The sequence below is a fragment of the Astyanax mexicanus genome, chromosome 9 (genome assembly GCF_023375975.1).
Source record: "Astyanax mexicanus isolate ESR-SI-001 chromosome 9, AstMex3_surface, whole genome shotgun sequence".
Classification (NCBI taxonomy): Eukaryota; Metazoa; Chordata; class Actinopteri; order Characiformes; family Acestrorhamphidae; genus Astyanax; species Astyanax mexicanus.
In genome coordinates this window covers 45,059,290-45,084,183 of record NC_064416.1, presented here as the reverse complement: position 1 = coordinate 45,084,183, position 24,894 = coordinate 45,059,290, and the positions used below count along the sequence as shown (strand labels likewise).

Sequence of the window (24,894 nt, the reverse complement as noted above, 5' to 3'; positions counted from 1 at the left end):
CATTTCTCTTAGGACTGCAAGTATTTCATTATTTTTGATAGTCTGTGGATTCTTCGATTATTGATCAGATAAAAGAAAATATTTGTGTATATATTTGACCATACATTGTTTAGATATTAAATATATTAGCTTAAAAAACATACAACCTACTATAATTAAACAATATGAATAATTTATGAGATTTACGTTAATTTGATCATTATTTAGTGTATGTAATGTCAATATACAAAGATGCAATGTCAAGAGTAAAAAAAACAGCTTGGAAATGGCTTTGAATTTATTAGTAAAATATATGTTTGGATTGATTTTCTTTTACTCTTACTTAAGGTGGAAAAGAAAACGTGTTAAACGCAGGGCCGGAGTGGGCCCCTTTTTCAGACCGGGAGTTTCACGCCCAAATCCCGCCCACTTTTTCCATGGAGGAGGAATTTGAATGAATGAAACAGCAGCTCTCTCTTACAATGCCTTTTTATTGCATATAAGTTCAAGTATATGTTGGTAAGTTAACAGAACACCCTTCACTTAAACATGTTTCATTCCAATTTAAATCAGATAAAGATTTAAAAGGTAAAATATGTAATTTTATGAATTAATATTACTTATAAATCTTTACAAAATTAATTGAAAACACTAAAAATGATTCATTTGAACATGTAATGGTCAAAATACGGTTAAAAAAAACAAACAAAACAATAAAAAAAACAGGAAATTGAGGCGCTTTTCAGATTTTCTAGTTTAATTTTTTTATTTTCAGATCCATAAAATGAAATATGTATATGGATCAAGTGTTTTTGCAGCTCTGTATTTTGCTTTAAAGTGTTTAGAATCACCATGTAAAAATTTTAACTCCCTTTCACTGGTTAGATATTAAAGAGATTTAAACTTGGACTGGTACTTTCTTTCTCCAAAGGACTGGAACCTTTATAAGAATAAAAATTACTTATTTTATAACTTATGTTGCAGTAAAGGTGTTTTTGTATATTCTACTCCTAAAGAAGAGATATTGTGCACTGTTTCTTCTGTTGCTATATTTAATTTTATTGCTCAGGAAAAGACCATTCGTTGGCGCAACCAACTCAAACATTTGGGAGAGGAGAATTACCTCAGATGATTAAACCCATCTAATCTACTGCCAAGTAGGGGCTGTGCTGTCAGATGAATAGAGAACGCATACGTAGTTGAATGGAAATTAATGAAAGAATAAGATTAGATAAGTGTCAAAATTATTTCCTCACGCACTCCGGGCCTGGCTAAACGGGAGCGAGATATAAATGTACCAAAAATGAGACATCTTGTTTAACTACTCTAGCAGGCTGTAGGAACACTGAGAAGAAAGAGGGGGGAAAAGAAAAAAAAAAAAAAAACCTTGTTGCTAATGTTAAGCTTGACTAAAATTATAGCTTAATTTAAAACTGCTAGTCAAGCTGCACATTAAAAGGGAAAACTCGAACACAAGAAATTTGCAAAGAATGAGAAACATCTTGTTTAACTACTCTAGCAGGCTCCAGAGTGAGAAAAAATATTTTTTTCCCCTTTATATTAATAATGTAATGAATAAACACTCAAATCCACCTCTGTTACAGTTCATTCTTTTATTATTTCTGTATTCCATAGGAACCGTTTCACCATTTTCAAAATCTGAAAAGTTCCATCTGAGAGAGATCCAAATCAGGCAATTTGTCCTGTGCACACGCGCACGTCTGCACACGTCTACGCACTGTTCTTCCTCCTGCTCTCTTCTTCCTCATCAGAGGAGTCTCCTCCATATGGCACGAGTCCAGATAAATCAGTAAACACCTTCGTCTTCTTCACTTCCACAGCCTCCTCGTCATCCTTCTCCTCCTTCAGGCCTGAGCAGGAATAAATTAAACACACACTAAATGTAGGAACTGATCTAAACTGAGGTGGAGCTACAGGACTGAATGGAAGTGTTGGTGTTTTTACCCGTGTTGGAGTGCGCAGGCTGCTCTGTGTCTCTCGGCCTCTTTCGCACTGCTGGGAGCATCAGGACAGAAGGCGGGGGCATCAACACTCTAAACAAACACAAACACGCACTTCTTAAAATACAGACAAACACTTAAAACGGGTTAAAAATGATAGGCTTTACTATTACACCACTGATTTCATCAAACACTCTTTTAGTGTCTGTAGGATGTTCTTAAAGGGCCATTAAGGATTATGTTTTGTGTAAAATTATCAGGATGCATCATCAAATATTAAGGAACCTTTTTTTTAAAGGCTAAATCCGGTGTGAAATGGACTTGGGTTTTAGTGAAAATGATAACGAGTACAAACTTCTGTTGAGTAGCCCACTTCCATTTACCCCCAGCATTCTGAAATACAGATCTTTTAGTCAATGTTCCCAACAGACTTACAATACTAGTGATAGGGGCATAGAGTTACCCATGCAAATCACTATTTTTACACTATTAACAAACTCAAAGTAGCTCCACACTTCATTGGTAGAATTCTGAGGACCCTGATATTTAAAACGAGGCACTGAGAACTTTGAAAGAGCACTAACAGTTTATTAAAAACACTGCTTATAAACACACAATATCTCCATGTAGTTCTCAGCCAATGCCATCTTGAAATTAAATCACGATAAGTCAACTACGAGCATGAACAAAACTACAGCTGATAAGTCTCGTGAATATTCGCATTAGTTTTGGACTGAAGTTGGTGCAGAAGTCAACTATCGCAAGGATGTTTTAAAGTACTGTGTGGCAAAATAGCCATGTATTTGCATTAGTAAGTTATCCCTCTATCGCTATAATTATAAGCCTTTTTTAAGTATTGGCTGAAAGTGCTGTATTTCAGAACATTGGTAGCAAACAGAGGCATCAACAGAGCTTTAGCCAGTATTTTCTTATTTGAACTGTGTGAGCTTTATCCTCCGAACCTGCCCACCACCATCTCCCCTCAGTCTCATTTGCACATCCAGGTTTGCCAGGTATAGAACACAACAGCATTAAGTAACAGAATTTACATTTATCACCACAATCAGTGTAGTAGGAATAGGCATTTTGGTCATTTCCACATAAGACTGCAGTATTGGTCCATGTACAGCTAGTTTATCAAGGCAGCCAGTATTAGAGATTGATAACTAAAGTGATCTGAGCTGCTGGTTAATGTGGTCATGCTATAACATGCTAATGTGAATTTATATCAGTCACAAGGAAGGAGCAGATCAGTCAGCTGTTTACTACTTTGGTAGCAACAGATAAAATCATCTTACAGTGTATGACTTGTTATTTGCCACTGTACGTCAATCTCGCAACCCACACGAGTTTGGTTTCAAAGGAAAGGTGAGTGGGCTCTAGTGCTTGTGCAGAAATTGGCCTGGTGTAGCCATTTTACACTCATTTACTACAGATTGGTCCTTTAATGGTGCCTCAGTTCAGCAGTCTGGGTGCAAATTAATTCTCCTTTAATTCCACCCCAATAGAAATGCACTTTACCACTGAAACTCCGTAGAACAACTCACCCATCGGATTTACTGCCACCTTCAGACCTACAGTCCGTCTCCTTCACTGGATCATCAGGCTTATTCTGCTGTGTAAACAGACATATGCATGTGTCTCTTAAAAAACATCTTTAGAACGTCATCAATATAATCTATAAACAGACCTTTTATGTCTTAATAAATTGCATGCTCGTATTTAGCGGAACTCATTTTATTTAAAATGTGTCTAAAATGTTACACCAGTAACATAGATCCCTACCTCAGTGTCCTTATTTTCTTCTTCCCCCTCTTCTATAAACCGTCTCTTTGGGCTCCTGGAGTCAGGAGAGCTGGATGAGGTGTTTGTTGTAGTGCCGGGTGGGCTGTCATCATCCTAACAAGCACGAAAAGCATATAAACAATCAATACAGGGCTATTTAATTATTAGTGTGGCAGTATAGTACATCAAAAGAGGGGACAGACAACCATACTGAAAGGTATTTCCTCAAAATGCAGACCTGTACAACCCCTCCCCAAACCACAACCCCATTTTTGGGAGAGGGGCACTAATAAGTGTAGTGTGAGACTGGAAGGCTAGATTATTTTTCTTCACTGCATTGTAACATTCTCAGGGTAAATTTAGTGCATTAAAATAGAGAATGTGAGAGACCGTGTGAGAGCGTGAAACAGAGAGAGAGAAAGCAGAGTGAGAGACCAAGTGAGAGACAGAGAAACAGACAAAGAAACAGACAGAGAGAGACAGATAGAGAGAGAGAGTGAGAGAAAGAGAGGGAGAGAAAGATAAAGACAGAGTGAGAGACAGGCAAAGAAACAGACAGAGAGAGAGAGAGAGAGAGAGAGAGAGACAGAGGGGGACAGAAAGAGAATGACAGACAGAGTGAGAGACCAAGTGAGAGACAGATAGAGAGATAGAGACAGAGAGAAAGAGAGAGAGGGACAGAAAGAGAGACAGAGTGAAAGACCAAGTGAGAGACAGACAAAGAAACAGACTGAGAGACAGATAGAGAGAGAGCCCGAGAAAGAAAGACCCAGTGAGTGACCAAATGAGAGACAGAGAGAAAAAGAGAGAGAGAGAGACAGAGTCAGAGACCAAAAGAACCAGAGACAGATAAGAGAGAGACAGAGAGAGAGACAGAGAGACAGACAGAGAGAAGTGATGGAAAGAGACACACTGATAGCCTTTAGCACATCAAGCTGTGTCGACAGTTTGGAGAAAATAAAGCTTGGTATCTTGCTGGACACGCGATAAACAATGTGCGAAGCCATGAACGCACTCAGACAAGTTCACCATTACAGTCAATAATAAGGAGACTGATGAAAACTAAGCTCTCTGATTGGCCGAAAGCACATGCTCACAAATCGCTCTAACACAGTGGTTGAATTACATTTAGTGAAATTCTGAATAAAAAAACTGTAAAGTGCGAGATAAAACCATAAGCATACTTCAGAACATGGAAGCGTCCAAGTGTATTAGGAGATCAAAATGCGTACATGTTGGCAGGTCTGCAAAACAATAAATTCCCAATTCTCAAATCCTAAATGAGACTGACCGGCAGTAAGAAGGCAGAAGGTTTGCGGGGGCAGACCGGATACTGAACCATGCCCTGCGCAGGTCCAGGGGCTTTTGTGTCTGCGCTGGTCTGGCTGGATGGTTCACTGGCTTGGTTCCAGTATCCTCCTGCAGCAGGGTATGATGGGTAGGCGCTAGTATAGCCATTAGTCGGGTAGCCGTACCAGGACTGACCACTGTAGCTGCTGCTGGAAGAGTACCCCTGAGACGGGTACGCTACAACACAGACACACACTTAGTATCTCATCCACTTAAAGCAATGATTCAGCTGTTCTGATATGTAAGAGTATTGCAAGTCTTAAACTGTTTAATAAACGTGACTGAGTGTGCTGTTCTGTGGCTTCTCTTTCAATTCCTCTTTACTTTAATCACTAGAGCTTCAAGACTTACAGTGCTGCTGGAAACCTTTCTACAATTCTGCATAAACATCTAAAACAATTCGATTTTCACAAAGTCCTGAAAAGTAGATAAAGAGAACCTAGTTAAAGAAATGAGAAATATTATACTTGGAAAACGTTACAAAACTATCTCTAAAGAATCTGGACTTCACCAATCCACAGTCAGACAGATTGTAGACAACAAAAATCACTTCACGATAAAGGCGGGGTGTAGTGGGAGTTGTTTAGAAGTGTAACTTCTAAGCAACTGAAGGCCTCTCTCACATTGGCTGATGTAAATATTAGTTAGTCCACCATCAGGAGAACAATGAAACAACAGTAGTGTAAATGGCAGGGTTGTAAGGAAAAGGCCACTGCTTTCCAAAATGAACGTTGCTGCTTGCCACTTACAAATATGTAAAATATTTTGTAAAATTTTTCCATTATAAATAATGAAATATGACCAAGTATAATAATGTGCGTCTCATTTGTTTTAATTGGATTCTTTTTATCTAGTTTCAGGACAAATGTTTTAATTCATCTTTATGCAGAAAAAAAATGTAAGCACCACTGTATGTAGCTGACTAGACAAGCAGCCTACATGAAGGTGGAGGTGGGAGGGATTAGAAGTGTAAAGGGTATATGAAGTGTCACCTTGTGTGGAGCCGGTGGCCGTGTACATAGACAGCATACGTGCATGCTCTGCCCGCACCTGTAATTAAAAACACACAATTACTCACATTAGCACCTCCACTACACCACACACCTCCTACACACAGCCAACTTTAAAGGCTCCATATCCTTTACAGACAAGTACATTACTCTTAATATGCAAATCATTTGGTTCTCAAATATTTACTTTACTTTACTTAGGCCAGCAAGACAGCAGCTTTACAATCAAACAAAAAAAAAATAAAAATTTGATCTGAGGTCCCCACGTGTGCAAGTTAAGTCTAATTTATCAGTTTTCAAAACAGCTGCCATTGGTCCAGTCACATTTTCATAAACCTCTATTTTTCACCTAAAACTTAGTCTTACCCTGCTTTCACACTGGCAGGCAACAAGTTGCTTGTGTGAGTGAAAGTGTATCAGTAAGCCCAGTAAGCTACCCATCTAGCTATCCACGTGTTTCTTCCAAGCTTTATTTTTCTCAAATTGTCCCTGAATTTGTGCAAATATGCATCACGTAAAAGCAAAAGAGCAAAAACAGCAACTATAATCCTTGATCAAGTTCAGTTTACTCCACTGGAAGCTCAGAGCAACCATTTAAAATCATGCAATGGTAAAACACTAGTGACCCTTAATATTAATAATACATAAATAGATAAAACAGCAGTTTAGACTCACCGTCTCTAAAAGGCTCTCGCAGAGTTTCTTGGCTGATTCCAGTCCAGCAGAGTTTGGGTGGCTGTTAAAAAAAAAAAAAAAAAAATTACAAATTTTATTTTACTGTACAAATGAAATATTCTAATAAACACCTCTTTGTTAGAACTGGTCTTCCAACAAACCAAAACTAATTTCTTGTTAATGACAGAGGGGCAATTTCAGACTGAAAGCTGATGCTAATGGCTAAGCTAGGCTGTATGGGGTAATCTGGAGAAATTTCACATAACATGTTATCCATTATTCTTGCAGGTTTCAGTGAAATTTTAGACCAGCACAACGCCATACCAGAACAAATTCCAATGATACAGAAGGTCTTAAAAAAAACATTATTTTAATTATTATTATAAATAATTTTATTTATTTATTTACAGAAAATGGTATTAATTAAATAGTAAAACAGACAATCAAATAGTTACAATCTTAGCACAATTAACCTTACTAACACAACACTAGTGTACAAATTACACCACTTACCCCTACCCCTTGGCGTTCACAAGCAAAACAGATGGGTAGGGGTAAGTAGTGTAATGATGTTAGTGGTGTAGTGGTGTTCTGATTCGTGTTAGGCTGGAGGGGTAGGTTGGGGGAAGGGATAGGGCTTCTCAGCCCTTCATACTGAGATTTTTTAGATGCACACCAACCAAAGATCACACCAAGTGGTATGACAATTACTGGTAAGATGGCAAAACAAGCAACCAACGAAACCCACAAATGTAAGTTTTCTTAGATTAGCGCCATATTACCACTTTTTAATGTGAAGATCATATCAATAGGAGTTTCTGTCAGTAACTTTCCTATTTTACATTATATGGTGCTTTCATTTCTGCACCACCTGCCCCCTTTCTGAAGACATACGATGCTTTGAATAAAGTTAACTAGATGACCAGCAGCTACTTTAGCTCTCCTGATGACGTATCAGGTGATCGAAGGGTTTTCCAATTCTTGGGTAAGTTGTTTCACTCGAAAAAAAGGGGTAGGGGTATGAATTAACTAAATTTTATCTAAGTCTTGACTAAATGAAATGTATTTTTAAGACCTTGTCTCAAAATCTAGACGTTTGTATCTTTTATCACCTTAAATTTAAGGTTTCGTACATTCTGCCTCCACTGGAACCCAGTTATTGTGTAAAAATCTGCTGGGGTTAAAGAGAATATTATGTTGCACTTTACTGCCACTATAACACCACACGACCTCCTTGAACTTCTAAATCAGCCATTTTACTCAGCATTATTTGGAATAACCGTCATGCCAGAATGTTTTATTTGCTCTAAGAACCTGTTTAACAAACAGGTCTGAACTCCTGTTCCTGGTCTAGGAGTGTAAAGTGCAGTACCTGATGTACAGGTAGAGTGGTTCAAAGGACTCCCTGCGTGAAGCCTGCTCGATGTATCCGGAACCTTTCCCCCGGAGGAACACGCGCGCCCCCGTCTCCGTCTGGATGTGCTGCAGGTACGTACCGCTCGGCCCCTCCACCTTCTCGTTCACGTTGAAGGACGGCAGCGACTGGTCCAAGCCTACAAATATCTTAGTGTGGACAAAACTCTGCAACCAGCACCAGAGGCACATCAATTACACTTTACACTAACACTAAACCACACCCCCATTACAACTCAAACACTGAGCAAAATAAGACTTAGCCATTTTGCTCCTAAACTGGTCCTGCAAATGTGCATATGAGCATTTGCCTAGATGGGCAACAATAATAAAACTTACTGTGAGAGTTAACAGCTGCACAGGCTAGATATTCAAAAACCACTAGTGGGAATTGTCACTGCTAAAAACAACCAGTGTGAAGCACAATTGCATCAAGCTAATTTTAATACTTTTATTCCTTTCAGCAAGACTATTTTACCATAAATGAACTTGATTTGACTTCCCCAGATTGTATTGTTGCAAGAGCAAAATTATTTCTATAATCTTAAAGTATAAATCACCTCAAAATAAGAACTCTAAAATTCAGAGACCAATAAGAGACCTAGATGCTAGCAAGCAAAAAATGTAAGTAATGGTTGGATACTTAAGTGCTAAATGAAGATATTTAAAGACATTTATAATACAGTATGCAGTCTGCATGGTTGGTAATTAAATGGCAATTGTATTTATTCAGTGTTCTTTTTACATGCAGGTCAAAACACACAAGACCAACCCAGAAACATAATAGTACACAGAATCAGGACTGAAGAATTAAAAACAGTTCATACTAGTTTTAATGTTACATGGTAACAAAACAACATTTCTCTAAAGAATAAAATCTTATTATAACAAATCAATTAACAATCTGCTAACTGTTCATTATATTTGATCTTGAGAAATAATTTAAGGTAGAGTTTTCAAAGTGTAAAACAAAGTGTAAAGTAATTGGAGCCAAATGTGTCCAACTTTTTTTCCCCAGAAAAAACAGAAGAGCTGAAATCCAGTTCACTTTGAAGATGTAACTGACCAGAACCAAGCAGAATCAAATCTAGGAGTCCCTTCACTTTCCAGAAGGAAAGTACAGGTGAATGTCTGGTAAAGTAGGTGGTTTTCTGTAATAAGTTTTTTACTTTTAGCTGAGTTAAGGCTAAAGCTAGAAGTACTACATGTTTTTTTTATATTTTGGTTCAGCATTATTTATCATGTCATGCTTATGTTGCAAATCTGTACAGAGAGTACAACTACCTGTATTTGGGTAGTTGCCAACACAAAAACCTACTTTGAATTAGGCGATCAGGAGCATTATAGCAGTGTAGTAATGTGGGGAGAAAGCACTTTCTACCCACCCAGGCCAATTGTGCTCTCTCAGACTCTGGCAGCTGATGGTGAAGCTGCATGACCAGGATTCAAACCACCATTTGAATCATAACTGCAATGCCCTAGTCCTCTAGCAAGGTTCTTGTTTCACTTTAAAAGTCAATTTTAATGCTTTGAAAGACCTTTTTTAAACCTCAATACATATAATTTAAGGCCCAAATATGTAGTTATAAATTTTTAGTTAAACTTAAAGCTTCTCGTTTATCTATTTTTTTTACATTTTGTTTCTTTTTATGTTGTAGAATATGTTAGCATGTAAGCTAGCTCGCCACTGTTGTTAGCTAGCTCACCCCTAACCTTAGTTCTCTCCCCAGAAACGTTAGCTTGCTCCCCGCTAATTGTTAACTAGCTCTATTTTAACTTGTGTTATATACCACTAACGTTAGTTAGCTTTATGCTAACCTTAGTTCTCTCCTCTGTAACTCGCTGCTAATGTTAACATGTGCTTTCCCATCAGCATTAAACGCACCATCTAAAAATGTTATACCTACAGCAACTTTAAAGTAAATTTAAGACAATTTAAGACCTTAATGTCCTGGATTTTTTAAGGACCCCTGCCTAGAACATTCTACGTGCAACAGTTTATTTATTTATTTTTACTTACTTTTCACTCTCCCCTAAACAAGAATACTTGTTTTTACACTTAAAATAAATAAATAAAATAGTTTTGCTCTATGGACACCTTAATTAAACGTTAATTTCTCCAGCCAATCGGACAAGACTTTCAAGGAACAAAAAGGAAGTAAACAACCGGGGGGTTGTAGACTTTTACTTGTCTATTCATTAGCACAGCAATGTGCTCTAGGTCTCTAATGTTGGTATCGGGGCCGCGTTGGGGAGTACGCGTCCATTAGCAAGGTATTGAAGAATCCCTACTACAAACACTTAGTTATTTATTACTAACAAAATAAAAAAATGCAAGTGTTTATCGTTGCCTTAAATGTAACCAAACAAATGCACGTAAATAAACTAAAATAAAAAAAATAATAAAATTACCCTCATCATTAATGCACAATGAGGAAAAAAAAATCTAATAAAGCACTCTTAATACCTGAAAATCTCAGACTCCCTTTTTCCTTCAACCATCCTTTGAATAGCATCTGCTGCTTACAGCTCCTAATGAAACATCTTTAACTGATCCGTGGAACACGTACAGTCCAGTCATGCTGTTTGAGACTCACTATTGAAGTAGTGAACTGAACAGTGGCGTAGATGTGCGTGTATGAGCAAAAGCAGTGTGAAGACAGGGCTTCTGAGCCCCTGCCAGTATCTCTCAGCTGCTCGTTCTGTTTTAGGAGGTGAGTATCAACAAGAGCCACATGGTCTTCACTGACCCCGCCTTCATTAACCTCCAAACACACAAAGGAGTTGATTAAGTGTGTGGTACCTACCCCCGAGTGTGGAGGTGGGGGTCTGTGGGCAGGAGTCACTGGAGCGTTCGGTAGGCGCGGGTTGGCACTGGAGGGCAGATGAGGGCGAAGTGGCTGAGCAGGGGTCGCTGGGCGGGGGGGCTGTGGGTAAATGGGGAGCGGTGGCATCACCGCAGGCTGCTGCCCTCCAGATGCCCGCAGCAAGTCCTCAGAGATGATCTCCTTAATGCGCAGCACAGCCTCTAAGAAGAAAACATCAGGCAATCAGCAGATTATATTCAGCAGTCTATCAGCTTACTACGAATGAAAAATTATAAACGAACAAAAATGGAAAATATACATACTGTTGACCTCATCCTGGGTGCGCCCCTGCACATGCAGATACAGAGGTCTCTCTCTAATATTAAAATAAAAACATATATTTATTATAAACAGACGTTAAAAGGAAAAATTCAGCAAAACATTCAAACGTCCATGATTTTCTACTGAACTCTGATGCAATTCCTCAGCCACTGTTATTTTACCAATACTGTACATACACTCCTGTACTGGACGATTTTTCCACATCGCTCATGTAGAGGCCTTTAGTGGACACCACTGCACCACTGTACAGCCGGATCTGCAAAAGAACGATGCATTAGAGACCTTTATTTTATTATTAAAAAAAAAAAAAAAAAGGCTTTCAGGTTAACCCTTTCCGGTCATTTGTCATCTCCCTGATCACTTCACTAATTCAAGTCAGGATTCTGGCTGCACTGCAAAATGTTCAATATTTTTGTCCGCTAACAATTTATTCACCAATTTTTGTAGACAGTAGACAGTGGGGATGGAATTCTTATGGATGAAAGTTTTTTTTTTTTGAAGAAAGAAGGGTACATCATTGTGGATAATTTTTTTTTTTTTTATCTGACCAAAAATGAGAAGTACTATTCTTTATTCAGCACTTGCAAAGGCAGAGTAAGCCTTTTCTGAAAAAGTGGCTTCCTTGTTAGCCTACTTCTGTGGAACACAGCAGAATGCCATGTCAATTGGACTGTCTGCCTTGAGGCTTGAAAACAGAAAACTGTAACTTAAAAACATACATTTTAGATAAGAGAGATTAGATATGGCCTTACAGCCTATTCCTGACTTATGAGCAGTCACAGGACCTCAGTGGGCTCCTTTGTCTTAGTTATGACTGTCCACAAACCAACTGCAGAGGTTGTTTTTCAACTATTGTTTTTCACCTGTTAAGTTGATTAAAGAAAGCTGTTCCCAATACATCAGGGTAATTTCAGAAATTTTAGAAAAACTTAAGACTTATGTGGAATAATATAGAATTGTGGATTTTTCCCATAGATACTGACAGGTTGCAACGGGTATGCATTATTTTGGACATTTTACTTTTTGCTCAAATATTAAAATACCTAAATAAATAAACATAAATAAATAATATTAAATAATGCTGGTTGAATTTGCCTGGGGTAATTTCAGGCCTCACTCTATCTTACTGAACTCCACACTTACGAAACAGTAACGAAACTCAGTACTGAGAAGCAGTTGCACTAACACACACCTCCTCCTGGGTTTTGCCTTTAGTGAGCAGATTCCTGCAATTAACCGGAACGTCATTAATGTCCACTTCAGTGACAACCTCCTCACTGCTGACAAGCTGCGCAGCACATGGGGGCACCTAGACACACACACAGACATAAATTAAATTACACTCAAACAAAAATACACTTTCATATTTTATTAGATCCCATTTTATTGAGAAACTCTGTGTTGCCTTATGTAAATTTTCCAGACTGATGCACTGATTTAACTGACCCCTGCTATTCTGACAGGTCTAATGAGCTGATTAGCTGATCAGGTGTGCTGGGGACAGGAAAATCACTAAATGTGTAGAGCAGGATGTGCAGGATCATGGTTAAGAACACTTAAATGAGAGAAGTTAATGCAGGGACTCTTAAATTAAAATACATGATGGGAAATCCCAATTTTCATCTCAACACCTGAAACACTTAAAGCTCGGTAGCTAGGTAAGATTAAGATTTTGTGCTCGTGGGCTCCCCCTACAGTTGCAGAGTGTAATAAAATGTTTCAGGGGGATTAGTTTCTCTCGTTTTCTGGCTTTCACAGACACATAGCTTCTGCCAGAGTGTCTGTATGTTAGTTTGTAAAGAATGAACCAGTAGTCCTTGTAGAACTGTTAGAACTAAAGGTCGGAAAGCAGGTCGCAGTTCTGGCGAGCGTTGGTCGCGGCCGCCTCAGAAAACTTACAGAGTCTGGTTTGAGCTCAGAGGAGCTCCGGCACAGACACGAGAGCACCGCTATTCCTCCTATTACACCTCAATGCAGCGCTGCAGTGAGTTTCAAGCTGTAATTTTACTTCTTTAAAAAGATAAAAAATTAGGGAAATCCAACCTAGTGCTGCTTTAAAACAGCCACATTATTACTTACTATATGGCAACATCATTAAAATGTGCCAAACCCTTGTTCCAAATGTCTTTTTTGTAGTGTACAATTGGGACAGACACCATGCTAATGTTTAGCAGTGGTATTCAGGTCTGGACTGAGCTGGTTCTTCAGCAGCCAGCGAGGAAGGAGGGAGAGAGAGGGAAGAAGAGAGAGCGGGAGAAAGAGGGAGAATGAGAGCTTTCAGACAAGCAGTTACCCAAAAGGTGACCAAAAAGGACGTTGTATTTTGCAACAATTTAAATATGATAGAGGGTAATACTGAATGTTTGTCACATTAAATACATTGTCAAATTGCACAAGCCTACACTGTATTATATGGCAAACAGAAAGTGCAAAGACTGTTGTACGATCACTGGTAGTGTTGGATAGAATGTAAAAGGGTTTTTTTGCGTGTAATGTAGAAATGGCCACACCTGGCTCACTACTGTGATTAAATAAGAGTTAGTAAGTTTCTCTACAAATAACCGTTTCACACCAAACTCAAATCAATATAAATGTGTCGAATTAGTACATATATGAAGCTCCACTGGAATCCATAACAACAACAACAACTTTTAAATGACCTTTAGTGATCATCTAGCTGACCTGTGCAGTACGTACCTTACTGGGTAAAGGCTGTAGTGGTTTGAGCTTTCCTTTGGCCATTAGCATGGCATTAATTTTGGCTGCCATTGCAGCTGCCATCTCCACCCCTCCCTGTGGGGAATCATTTCCAGAAGCAGTGGGCACCACTGAGCCAGGAGGTCCTGATGCAGAAAGCTGAATCCCCACCCTACCTGCCCCCTTGTTAGCAGAAGCTGATGCCGTATGTGGAGAAAGGGCATGGGATACGTTGCCCAGAATGCCCTGCATCACGCCTGCTTTCGGTTTGGGCTGATCCCATCGACTGTTTAGGCACCTAAAACACAAACGTAGAACCACAAGGAAATCATTCAGTCAAATCATTCATATATACAAACAGCAATGGTTGCAGGAAACAAGCAAAAAATATAGAACATGTATTTTCTGTTAACATAATCAACTCAAGACATACAGTACAAGTCAAAAGTTTGAACACATTGGACCAACACCAGAAGATGACATGTCTCTCAAAATCACTGATCAGTTAATTTTGCATTTCATTTGGAAATCAAGAGACCAGAGTCTGGAGGAAGAGTGGAGAGACACACAGTCCAAACTGCTCGAGGTCTAGTGTGAAGTTTCCACATCAGTGATGGTTTGGAGAGACATGTCATCTGCTGGTGTTGATCCACTGTGTTAAATCAAGCCCAAAGTCAGTGCAGTGTTCTCCCACAAAATCTTACAGCACTTCATTTTCCAGCAGGACTTGGCAAACTGCCCACACTGACAAAAGTGCCAATTGCTCTTATATAATACTCTAATATTCTGAGACACTGATTTTCATAATCATCAGCACTAAAATAAATAATTGCTCAAAATATACCTCTCTATGTGCAATATAACTATATAAATGAGAGTTTAAAAACTTAACTAAATTACTGAAATAAATTACCTTTTTTAATAATACTCTAATTGTACTTTTTTGTACACTTTTTTTGTTAACAAAAATAATTATGCATGTGTTCCTGTATTTTTTAAGCTTTAATGTAGTGTGCTATTAAATATATTAATTAATATTAAATGAATGTGTGAATATTAATAAACACTATACATGTGTTAATGTCTTAATATGGTAGAAAAATTGTTAAAAATGTTGTAGAGCCCCGGTGTAGGCCTTGAAGCCGCGGGCTGGAGTACGGTGCTGGGGGAACTTGTGTGCAGGGCAAGTAGGCCGCAGCTCGGACTATGAGACGGCGGCCTGTTCAGCCTCTGCAGGGATTTTACCGTTACTGTAGGAGGGGAGTATCAGCGGGACTCAGAGCTTATTGAGGCCGCTTTCAAACCCTCCAGACCACTTAATAATACTCCTATTAATATAATACAAAATTTAGGATAAATAAGTCAACCCCCCACAGAAATATAACTTTAACTAACAGACGGGGAGGTTAGGTAACAACCCAGCTAGCGCAGACAGGCTAACAGCTGAGCGTTCTACTGAAACGAAAAAACACACTTTAACAAAAAGCTAAATAAGATATACAGGTTATATAGTTATAATCAGTATTAGTATACACCACTCTTATAAAGACGTATTTATAATTATGTAACGTTTATTCGCTAATATCTGCTGCAACTGCTAGGTAGCTAACAGTTCAGCTAAGTCAATAGCCATGTTGCTAATGCTACAAACAGCTGGGCGAACTCCCCGCTGGGTTTAAGCTAAAGCTCTAAAAAACAAGCTAAACAAACTCACGGTGTTCCCGATGCCATGTTTAAACGCTGGTTTAAAAGTAATGAAGCTAAACTTCAGTATAAACCGGAGCTGCTGAGCTAAATAACCTAACTAACTATCCGCACTTCAGCGCTGAACCGCAGATCCAGCAGCGCTTCTCCGACTCGACTCTTAAGAACACTCAGACACGATGAACCGAGTCGTGTATCGATTCACCAAAATAACTCCCTGGGTGCGTCCAGAAACTTTTGCTACTCCTCCTCTCCTACTCCTCCTTTCCTACCCCGGAAGAAGGTGGAGGAATCGAGGAGAGGAGAGGAGGAGGAGGAATGGAGGGAAGGAGCTGTAATTGGGGAAATGGGACAGCTGATCCCTTTTAGATAGGATGTTGACTGCCGTTGAACTGAGCCAATCACAACGCTCACTTTCAGCACGTTTCAGAACATTACTATCACACACAGCTAAAAATTCAGATATTCCAATAAAAGTACTCCCAGCCGCATTTTTGGCTGCATCTCTGGCCAGTGAATCTGGCAGCCCTGTCTGACCTCAGCCTTATGAGGGTTTCAGTTTCCACATCAGTCCCTAGGTAAAAATAAATAAGTAAATAAATGAATTAATAAAAAAAAAATAAAAAAAAAATAAAATAAATATATATATATATATATATATATATATATATATATATATATATATATATATATATATATATATATATATATAAACATATATATTATAAATAATATATGTATTTATATGTATAACATGATACACATAGGGTCATAAATATAGTTTTACTGAGCATACAGTTTATCTAAACTATAAATTATATTACTGCTTTACTGGCTGTTTAATTAGATAAGGAACCTAGTTAATTAATATGTTTATGACGTATATTTGGGCGTTGCCTTCTCCATTTTCGCGTGCTCTGTGGGCGTGGATGCAGTGATGTCATTGGAAAATCCTTAAAAGTCTTCTGGGCTACGTCCAGAAACCCCAAAAGTGTCTCCTTTTTCCTACCGATCCTCCTCCTCTCCTCCGTGACCCGGAAACTGATTTCGTGACGCCATCTTGCCGCCTGTCCGGATACCGTAGGAGACGAAAGAAGCCGCTTAAAATCCTCCTGTAGTAGGCTTCTTTCGGAGGGTGCATCAGTGGCTGCGTCCAGAAACTTTTGCTACTCCTCCTCTCCTACTCCTCCTTTCCTACTCCTCCTCTCCTACCCCGGAAGAAGGTGGAGGAATCGAGGAGAGGAGAGGAGGAGGAGGGATGGAGGGAAGGAGCTGTAATTGGGGAAATGGGACAGCTGATCCCTTTTAGATAGGATGTTGACTACCGTTGAACTGAGCCAATCACAACGCTCACTATCAGCACGTTTCAGAACATTACTATCACACACAGCTAAAAATTCAGATATTCCAATAAAATCCTGTTTACTCCCAGCCGCATTTTAGGCCGCATCTCTGACCAGTGACTCTGGCAGCCCTGTCTGACCTCAGCCTTATGAGGGATTCAGTTTCCTCATCAGTCCCTAAGTTAAAATAAATAAGTAAATAAATGAATTAATTAAAATTATATATATATATATATATATATATATATATATATATATATATATATATATATATATTATAAATAATATATGTTTTTATATGTATAACATGATACACATAGGGTCATAAATATAGTTTTACTGAGCATACGGTTTATCTAAACTATAAATTATATTACTGCTTTACTGGCTGTTTAATTAGATAAGGAACCTAGTTAATTAATATATTTATGACGTATATTTGGGCGTTGCCTTCCACATTTTCGCGTGCTCTGTGGGCGTGGATGCAGTGATGTCATTAAAAATCCTTAAAAGTCTTCCGGAGTAGGATACACTGATGTAACCTCCGTTGGAAGCCTACTACAGGTGGATTTTAAGCGGCTTCTTTCGTCTCCTACGGTATTCGGACAGGCGGCAAGATGGCCTCACGAAATCAGTTTCCGGGTCACGGAGGAGAGGAGGAGGATCGGTAGGAAAAAGGAGACACTTTTGGGGTTTCTGGACGCAGCCAGTGTATCCTACTCCGGAAGACTTTTAAGGATTTTCCAATGACATCACTGCATCCACGCCCACAGAGCACGTGAAAATGGGGAAGGCAACGCCCAAATATACGTCATAAACACATTAATTAACTAGGTTCCTTATCTAATTAAACAGCCAGTAAAGCAGTAATATAATTTATAGTTTAGATAAACTGTATGCTCAGTAAAACTATATTTATGACCCTATGTGTATCATGTTATACATATAAAAACATATATTATTTATAATATATATATATATATATATATATATATATATATATATATATATATATATATAATTTTAATTAATTCATTTATTTACTTATTTATTTTAACTTAGGTACTGATGAGGAACTGGATCCCTCATAAGGCTGAGGTCAGACAGGGCTGCCAGAGTCACTGGTCAGAGATGCGGCCAAAAATGCGTCTGGGAGTAAACAGGATTTTATTGGAATATCTGAATTTTTAGCTGTGTGTGATAGTAATGTTATGAAACGTGCTGAAAGTGAGCGTTGTGATTGGCTCAGTTCAACGGTAGTCAACATCCTATCTAAAAGGGATCAGCTGTCCCATTTCCCCAATTACAGCTCCTTCCCTCCATTCCTCCTCCTCCTCTCCTCTCCTCGATTCCTCCACCTTCTTCCGGGGTAGGAGAGGAGGAGTAGGAAAGGAGGAGTAGGAGAGGAGGAGTAGCAAAAGTTTCTGGACGCAGCCCGTGGCTGCGTCCGAAATCGCGTACTTCCATACTAAACAGTATGCAAAAGCAGTATGCGAGATCGGGTAGTGTGTCCGAATGCGCAGTAGGCGAGTTTGAGTACGCGAAAAGTTCCCGGATGACGTACTGCACCGGGAGACATTTTTAAGTATACAAGCCCAGCACACTTCACCCGCTAATATTTCCCACAATCCACCGGGAGCCGCGCTGAGCTGAGTGACCCGTCAGTGAGCGGCGGAGCGGCGGAGGAGAGGAGTGGAGAGAGAGAGAAGTTTATGAGGTGAGGAGATTCAGATATATAAACTGTTTTGGTTGTTTGTGATATCAGGCTGTAAATGAAAGATTTATGAGGGTTAGTTTAAGTTAAAGTAGCGAGTTATAGGGGTGTGGGTTTGTTATTAATGCTGTTGCAGACAGAACATCTTTATTTTCGGATCTGAACTGCTTTACTCAGCAGCGTTAGCCCTGTGCTACTGAGATCAGTTAGCTTAGCTAGAGTTATCAAACTTATCACAACTCTTTATTAATCTTCTGTTCTACAACACCAGCGTTTACTAACTCACTACAGCCCTGTATACTGCTGCAGTGCTGAAGAGCTGGGGCAGTTTTAACTTAATACTGATCAGTCTGTATAAACTCATCTGAGAAAAAAGGCTGCTGATATCAGAGAGGCTTTTCAACAGACAGACAGACTGGTTGCCAAAAATCACATTAATAAATTATAACCAAAATCTGACCATTTTATTTAGTTTTATTAAATAGCTAGCTAACCAGCCAGGATGGTAAGACTTTTATGTTGTTCAGAATTTATATTATATTTGTTTAATGACCAAGCTAAACTGTTTTAATCTGTGTGTGTTTCAGATTCAACTATCCTTCCTACTCGAGAGGATGAAGATGAAGAGAGGGAGAAAAATGAACAATGAATAAAAAAAATAAATAAAGCTACTTTAAAGACTTGTCATTCTTGTATTTTGTGAGAAATGTATTTGTGTAAATATGCAAGTGAGGGAAAAATTATATTAAATAAAATAACTAAAATATTTTTTTATTGCCAAATATGATCCCCAGTTTTCCAGAAACTGACTGGTTCTAGCATATTTTATTTACATCAGTAATGCATATATGTTGCCTTTATGTTTAATGCAGTCAGTAAAAGATAATGTATAACAATAAGGATCATGTGTTTAAATATTTAGGCTAGAAAAGGAAATTCTGAGGTGAAATGGAAAGGCAGGAATTAATTAACATTTTGGTATTTATCATTGAAACTTTTTGATAATTGTTTTGTTGCATAAGCTAGTATTATTAATATGCTTCATGAATATTAAACAGTCTGTTCATATTTATTATTAAATATTTCATATTTGAGGAAATATTAATTTTAAGTTTTATTTAGTCAGTGTTTATTAAATAGGACAGTTTGGGGGTTTATTTATTAATAAGAGCTGATTAATGAGGGGATTTTAATGAAATTAATTAGGGTAAAGCTCTGTAAAGTGTGCCGCTGGTTAGGAGGGGTGAGAGGTGAAAGGGCGTCAGAGGTAAGATGGTGGATGTAGTGCGTCCGAGGCTGCGTGCGTACTGCGGTCTGGCGTACTGAAAAAGCGTACTGCTTTGCTCGACAAGCAGTGCGTACTCACCCCAATCCAGTACGTACTGCTTAAGTACGCGATTTCGGACGCAGCCCGTAGGAGACGAAAGAAGCAGCTTAAAATCCACCTGTAGTAGGCTTCCAACGGAGGTTACATCAGTGTATCCTACTCCGGAAGACTTTTAAGGATCGTGACGTGTGCAGGTGTGATGGATCACAGTATAAACCAATAGGGAGTCGGAATGGTATATGTTTATACTTCTCATCCAATCACAATCAGATCCACTCTATCTGGATGGAGAGGTTTCTCTGGATAGGGTTTTTTATTGAAGGATGAGAAGCCGGAATGAAAACGAATAGGAGTAACGAGGCTATTTTTAAAATGTAAGGAGTAGAAAGTTCCCCTTATTATTATACTATTCTATGATAGAGCTTCTGAAAGGAAATGAGGGGAAAAAAAGTTTAATTCCATGGTTAGGAAGGGGAAGGAAAAATAAAAATAAATAAATGAATAAAAAAAATAAAATTAACAAACAAAAATGAAATAGTGACTATATAAAAACACAAATTAATTCATAAATTAATTGTTTTGTATCAGTCATATTAATAAATTCAGCGTAGAAAATAGATAAATTCCAACCAGCTCCTGGTGTTGATGCTAAGCCTGCCCGAAAAAACATGCTCCTAATTATCGTACAGAAAAATAAATAAATAAATAAGTAAACTGAACAAAAGATAAAAATATACCCACAACAAATATGCATACAAAAACAAAATAAATAATATAGGCATTATTAAAAAATAGAAAGTTATACAGAAATAATAAACAAAAAGTGAAAAATGTATATATTTTTTTACTTATATTCTATGCTGAATTGATCAATTTATTAATGATTTTATGTCCCACATGAATCCATTAATTAATTTATTTATGATTTTTATACTAACCATTACTTTTTTCTTTGTTTCTTTTATGCATTTACTTTTATGTATTTTCTTGTGTGACAGGCTTGCTCCTCCACATGATTCTCAAATTAGTTATTTTGAGATATTTTTTTTATCTCTGGAAGTTAATTAAATAAATATAGTTTTAAATGTTTTAAGTTTTTTTCCAGGTGCGTTACTCACTCTGGCCTTTAGATGGCACCAACACGCCATTTATTATTACATTTTATTTAAACTCAGTCCCAAAAGGAAGGCGTTTGACTCATACTACCACTCTTAGTCAATGATTCTAAATAGCTTAAATCTTTAAAATAATTTCATATAGGATCAAAAGGATTGCTTTTTCATTATAAGTAAAAAAAAACCTCAGTATTCTACGGTACACTTCACCAGTATTGGGCGCGTTACTTTGAAAAAGTAGTTAGTTATAGTTACTAGTTACTCCTCCAAAAAAGTAACTGATTTACTAACTGAGTTACTCCACTATAAAAGTTACTAGTTACCAGTAAAAGTAACTATTGCGTTACGGAGTCACTGCTGGGATTACATTAAAAACAGGTTAGTTAGCGCGCTGCTAACCTCAGGATGTTTATAACTACGGAGTTTAGTTTAGTGGACACACCACGGCTGCAAGGTTAGACTTTTGAAGGCTACTGAAGACTATTCAAGGCTATTGGAGGTTATTGAAAGGGTTATTGGGGGCAGAAATCAGTAAAGGCTGGTTAGATAATTGATTCACGTCCTCGTCCTTTGCGTCCTTTTGTCAGGTATTGTCTTATAAATATTTACACAGAACTTATCTCTCTCCTAAAAAGCGTTTATTTTGGTCAGTAACACTTGTGTTTATTTACTATCAGTGTAAATTACCAGTGTTTGATTTGGCGTGGATGTAATTAGAGGAATCTGTACCAGGTTTGTCTGGCACCTGTGTGGCATTAATGTGGCATTTGGCCCCGCCCAATATCGGTATCGACGATCGGCGAACACTGATCGGTCCAGGAGGTGTAAAAAAGGGAGGTGAATTTTGGCACTACATCTTTGATTCTTTTGCTCTCTGTCCGTTTCTTTCGTTTAGCAGAACCACTTTCATAACTCCGCTTCATTTTCACTGTGACAGCTGTCACTCTAGTCGCGTACACTTCCCGCTGGCAAATGTCTCGGTTTGCTTAATTAAGGAACCGCCTCTGGTTAGTAACGCCGTTTATTTCAACGCCGTTACTCCCATCACTGCACTTCACAACCCATACAGCTCAGTGTACAAAATTCTAATGTACACATATTTTTCCAGTGTTTCAGAGTGTTCCATGTCTATGTTACCCTTTGGCTCTCTGCCTTTAGTTATAGTCTTTTCTGCTGGAGTCATTAGCTCCATAATTCCAGCCTTTCTCAGTCTGATCAGACTGATAAAAGACTTTGGAAGTGAGGCTTTCCGATCCCAGAGGGAAATTATAGACACCCAGTAGCAGGTATACATAGTACACAGAAGTTACAAAAGAAAAATAAGATATAATGATATATATACACTGCTCAAAAAAATAAAGGGAACACTCAAATAACACATCCTAGATCTGAATGAATGAAATATTCTCATTGAATACTTTGTTCTGTACAAAGTTGAATGTGCTGACAACAAAATCACACAAAAATCATCAATGGAAATCAAATTTATTAACCAATGGAGGCCTGGATTTGGAGCCACACACAAAATTAAAGTGAAAAAACACACTACAGGCTGATCCAACTTTAATGTAATGTCCTTAAAACAAGTCAAAATGAGGCTCAGTATTGTGTGTGGCCTCCACGTGCCTGTATGACCTCCCTACAATGCCTGGGCATGCTCCTGATGAGGTGGCGGATGGTCTCCTGAGGGATCTCCTCCCAGACCTGGACTAAAGCATCCGCCAACTCCTGGACAGTCTGTGGTGCAACGTGACGTTGGTGGATGGAGCGAGACATGATGTCCCAGATGTGCTCAATCGGATTCAGGTCTGGGGAACGGGCGGGCCAGTCCATAGCTTCAATGCCTTCATCTTGCAGGAACTGCTGACACACTCCAGCCACATGAGGTCTAGCATTGTCCTGCATTAGGAGGAACCCAGGGCCAACCGCACCAGCATATGGTCTCACAAGGGGTCTGAGGATCTCATCTCGGTACCTAATGGCAGTCAGGCTACCTCTGGTGAGCACATGGAGGGCTGTGCGGCCCTCCAAAGAAATGCCACCCCACACCATTACTGACCCACTGCCAAACCGGTCATGCTGAAGGATGTTGCAGGCAGCAGACCGCTCTCCACGGCGTCTCCAGACTCTGTCACGTCTGTCATGTGCTCAGTGTGAACCTGCTTTCATCTGTGAAGAGCACAAGGCGCCAGTGGCGAATTTGCCAATCCTGGTGTTCTCTGGCAAATGCCAAGCGTCCTGCACGGTGTTGGGCTGTGAGCACAACCCCCATCTGTGGACGTCGGGCCCTCATACCATCCTCATGGAGTCGGTTTCTAACCGTTTGTGCAGACACATGCACATTTGTGGCCTGCTGGAGGTCATTTTGCAGGGCTCTGGCAGTGTTCCTTCTGTTCCTTCTTGCACAAAGGCGGAGGTAGCGGTCCTGCTGCTGGGTTGTTGCCCTCCTACGGCCTCCTCCACGTCTCCCCGTGTACTGGCCTGTCCCCTGGTAGCGCCTCCAGCCTCTGGACACTACGCTGACAGACACAGCAAACCTTCTTGCCACAGCTCGCATTGATGTGCCATCCTGGATGAGCTGCACTACCTGAGCCACTTGTGTGGGTTGTAGAGTCCGTCTCATGCTACCACGAGTGTGAAAGCACCACCAACATTCAAAACTGACCAAAACATCAGCCAGACAGCATAGGTTCTGAGAAGTGGTCTGTGGTCCCCACCTGCAGAACCACTCCTTTATTGAGTGTGTCTTGCTAATTGCCAATAATTTCCACCTGTTGTCTATTCCATTTGCACAACAGCTGGTGAAATTGATTGTCAATCAGTGTTGCTTCCTAAGTGGACAGTTTAATTTCACAGAAGTTTGATTTACTTGGAGTTTTATTGTGTTATTTGAGTGTTCCCTTTATTTTTTTGAGCAGTATATATATATATATATATATATATATATATATATATATATATATATATATATATATATATATATATATATATATATTTCATATACACATATACAGTATTTTAGTATGTGTTATGGATGTAGTGCAGTGCAATGACACAGTTATATAATCATTTAAATTGAACAGTAAACAGTGGACAATAAATACTAGTGCAGAATAAAATAAGCAATAAAAATAATAATATAATAGGGCATCTCTGAGGAAGTGTCTCTGTGGGGGTATGGTAATGAGCTCCTCTGCATGGTGATGGTGCTGTGGGTGCAGAGGGTGGTGAACATTGTCCATGATGTTCAGCAGCTTGCTGAGGGCTCTCCTCTCTGCCAGTGGTGTTAAGAACTACACAGCACAATCCCAGCACAGAACCAGCTTTCCTCACCAGCCTGCCCAGTCGTCCAGCATCCCTCCCCGACACAGCGTAAAAGAGGAGCACAATTTATTTCCACCTCATGTACCACATGTGATGCGAATGACGAAACTTTGTGCCAGTTAGCGTTATGCCAATATATTTAGAATTTAGTATTCCAATACACAGTTATTTGATTAAATGCAAGTCAAAATGTTATGTGACCAAAACACACATAGTACTGATAAGTGACAGGTAAGTGACCAAAATCCAGGTCTGTTACATATTAAAACAACACTGATTCTTTCTTCCGCACTGAGACCTTATCATGTTACATGTTCATATTCGTGTAATTATCTTGAAATTGAAAAT

General features: G+C 38.9%; 1 protein-coding gene and 1 long non-coding RNA gene across 3 annotated transcripts; one reads left to right on the top strand and one right to left on the bottom strand.

Moving 5' to 3' along the window:
- Window positions 1–1,577: 1,577 nt before the first annotated feature.
- On the bottom strand, window positions 1,578–15,907 carry LOC103035405 (KH homology domain-containing protein 4). 2 transcript variants are annotated; one of them, XM_007242434.3, is made up of 14 exons: window positions 15,734–15,907; window positions 14,020–14,317; window positions 12,515–12,631; window positions 11,499–11,578; window positions 11,304–11,356; window positions 10,981–11,201; window positions 8,133–8,341; window positions 6,761–6,821; window positions 6,068–6,125; window positions 5,017–5,252; window positions 3,726–3,839; window positions 3,488–3,552; window positions 1,945–2,033; window positions 1,578–1,850 (listed from the first exon to the last, which is right to left on the bottom strand). In XM_007242434.3, exons 1-14 carry the CDS (start codon window positions 15,748–15,750, stop codon window positions 1,711–1,713), a joined length of 1,758 nt encoding a protein of 585 aa, XP_007242496.3. In that variant the 5' UTR covers window positions 15,751–15,907; the 3' UTR covers window positions 1,578–1,710. The 2 variants fall into 2 exon arrangements, with proteins under 2 accessions (XP_007242496.3, XP_007242495.3); XM_007242433.3 differs by having other exon boundaries at window positions 3,488–3,555; window positions 15,734–15,906.
- Window positions 15,908–18,167: 2,260 nt separating this feature from the next.
- LOC125804577 (uncharacterized) lies at window positions 18,168–19,451 on the top strand. Its single transcript, XR_007440696.1, has 2 exons — window positions 18,168–18,783; window positions 19,368–19,451. It is a non-coding gene; the product is annotated as an uncharacterized LOC125804577 (long non-coding RNA).
- Window positions 19,452–24,894: the final 5,443 nt, after the last annotated feature.

What these genes read in the sequence shown, in the direction of transcription:
- LOC103035405 (XM_007242433.3), bottom strand. An exon ending in AAATCGTCCAGTACAGGAGT is followed by an intron (nt 11,357 to 11,498) that starts GTATGTACAGTA and finishes TTTTAATATTAG; the next exon opens with AGAGAGACCTCTGTATCTGC. An exon ending in AAGAAAATAAGGACACTGAG is followed by an intron (nt 3,556 to 3,725) that starts GTAGGGATCTAT and finishes CTGTTTACACAG; the next exon opens with CAGAATAAGCCTGATGATCC.